The 1,531-nt window shown below is 51.3% G+C and overlaps 1 protein-coding gene across 1 annotated transcript in view; it reads left to right on the top strand.

Annotated features, from left to right (window-relative positions):
- Window positions 1-976: 976 nt before the first annotated feature.
- MECOM (MDS1 and EVI1 complex locus) overlaps window positions 977-1,531 on the top strand; it is a 401,603-nt gene continuing 401,048 nt past the window's right edge. The window contains exon 1 of the mRNA XM_014938837.1: window positions 977-1,159. Within this exon, the coding sequence (XP_014794323.1) occupies window positions 1,123-1,159 (37 nt within the window). The 5' untranslated portion in view covers window positions 977-1,122. The remainder of the gene's footprint in view (window positions 1,160-1,531) is intronic.

Below are 1,531 nucleotides of genomic sequence, written 5' to 3'. Positions count from 1 at the left end.
CTCAGCCCCGGCAGCCGGGAGGGTGGAGGGGGGGTGTGTGTCTGAAGGGGGAAGGGGCGATGCTGAAGATTTTTATTAAAACAAAAAGTTGAGCAGCGTTGTATGTACTGGCGCGGCCCCGAGTCTGAAACATTGTAATTTTCTTTTATGGTGTCTGGCAGGATTTGCAACAGATATTAATGGGAACATAAATAGCGCATGGAAGGTATTGAACAAAACTGTTTAATGCAAGGAGGTTGTACCGGAGGAAAATCTATATGTAGTTGGGATTGATTCATACCTCGGACACAGCCGTCCCCTAAAGGAGTTCCCAATTTCTGCGCGCTCCCTCTTTGATTGGCAAACCCTGTAATTAAAACAGATTAGAGTGGTCGCTGGTACCGTTTTAGAGGCGCTTTTTTTTTTTTCTGGTGGTGGCTGAGCCGAGTTCAAGGTGGGGGAAAAAAAAAGTGTGTGCGCTGGGAAAGTGTGCGATGTAATGATACACATCCATAATAAAACATATCATCAAATTCTATCTGTGTATATACACGCCGAGATCTACGATAATTGCGGCCGGGTGAGAATCAACTATTTAAATGTTGCACAAAGAAAAGCATTAATATCCCATTTAAAAAAAAATAATAATAATAAAAAAGAAAATGGCAGCAAAAGGTGTCATTTCTCCCACCTCCCACCCCCTGCCCCGGCGGGAGCGCAGGTCTCCCCCTCTCTACCCCCCCCCGGCTGCCCACCGGCCGCCGTCCCGCAGCCCCGGCGGTGGCTGCCCGCCTCGTCCCGGCCCGTCCCGGCCCCGGTGCCGGCTGTCAGGGTCCCCCACCGGCGGGTGATGGATCGCTGCAAACTTTTTTTTGGCGGCGCTGAAATGTTGAAGAGCGGGGGGGAGCCGCCCGTGCGCATGTGCGAAGGTGTCCAAACTGACAATGCTGGAGAGATAGCGAGCCGGGATTGAGAGAAAGGGAGAGAGAGTGTGTGTGTGCGGGAGAGGGAGAGGAGAGAGGGAGAAGGGGGAGCGAAAAAAGGAGGAAAAGCTCCGGGAGGACCAAAAAAAACCAAACCAAAAAAGCCCCCCCCAACCCCCGCCAACCCCCCCACGCCAGCATCGGCCGCGGGACTGGCAGCATGCGATCCAAAGGCAGGGCGAGGAAGCTGGCCGCGGGTGAGGGGGGGGACACACACGGGGACAGCGGGGCTGCCCCGGCAGCGCGGAGCGGTTCCCAGCCGCGGGGCTGCAGTCACCCGCTAAAAGTTGATGTAAATGTTGTAATTTCAGGCGCTTTTCCAGCACTTTTTTATCCAGTTTGGCCGCCCGAAGGTCTCTGCTCCGCGAGGCGAGGGCTCGGCCGTCCACACGCAAATCCCCATTTATTTAATTATTTGTCTTACGCTCACCCCATCTGTTTCTCCTTTATGATAGGGATCTTTGCTTTTAACTGCTGCAGTGTTGGGGCTTCTTTTTTTTTTTTTTTTTTTTCTTTTTTTTTTTTTTTTTTTTAAATTTTTTTTTTTAAAAGGGAAACAAACAAAAAAA

This window comes from Calidris pugnax, unplaced genomic scaffold (genome assembly GCF_001431845.1).
Source record: "Calidris pugnax isolate Ruff unplaced genomic scaffold, ASM143184v1 scaffold52, whole genome shotgun sequence".
NCBI lineage: Eukaryota > Metazoa > Chordata > Aves > Charadriiformes > Scolopacidae > Calidris > Calidris pugnax.
The sequence above is the reverse complement of the archived record's forward strand: the minus strand, read 5'-3'. Positions and strand labels throughout refer to the sequence as shown.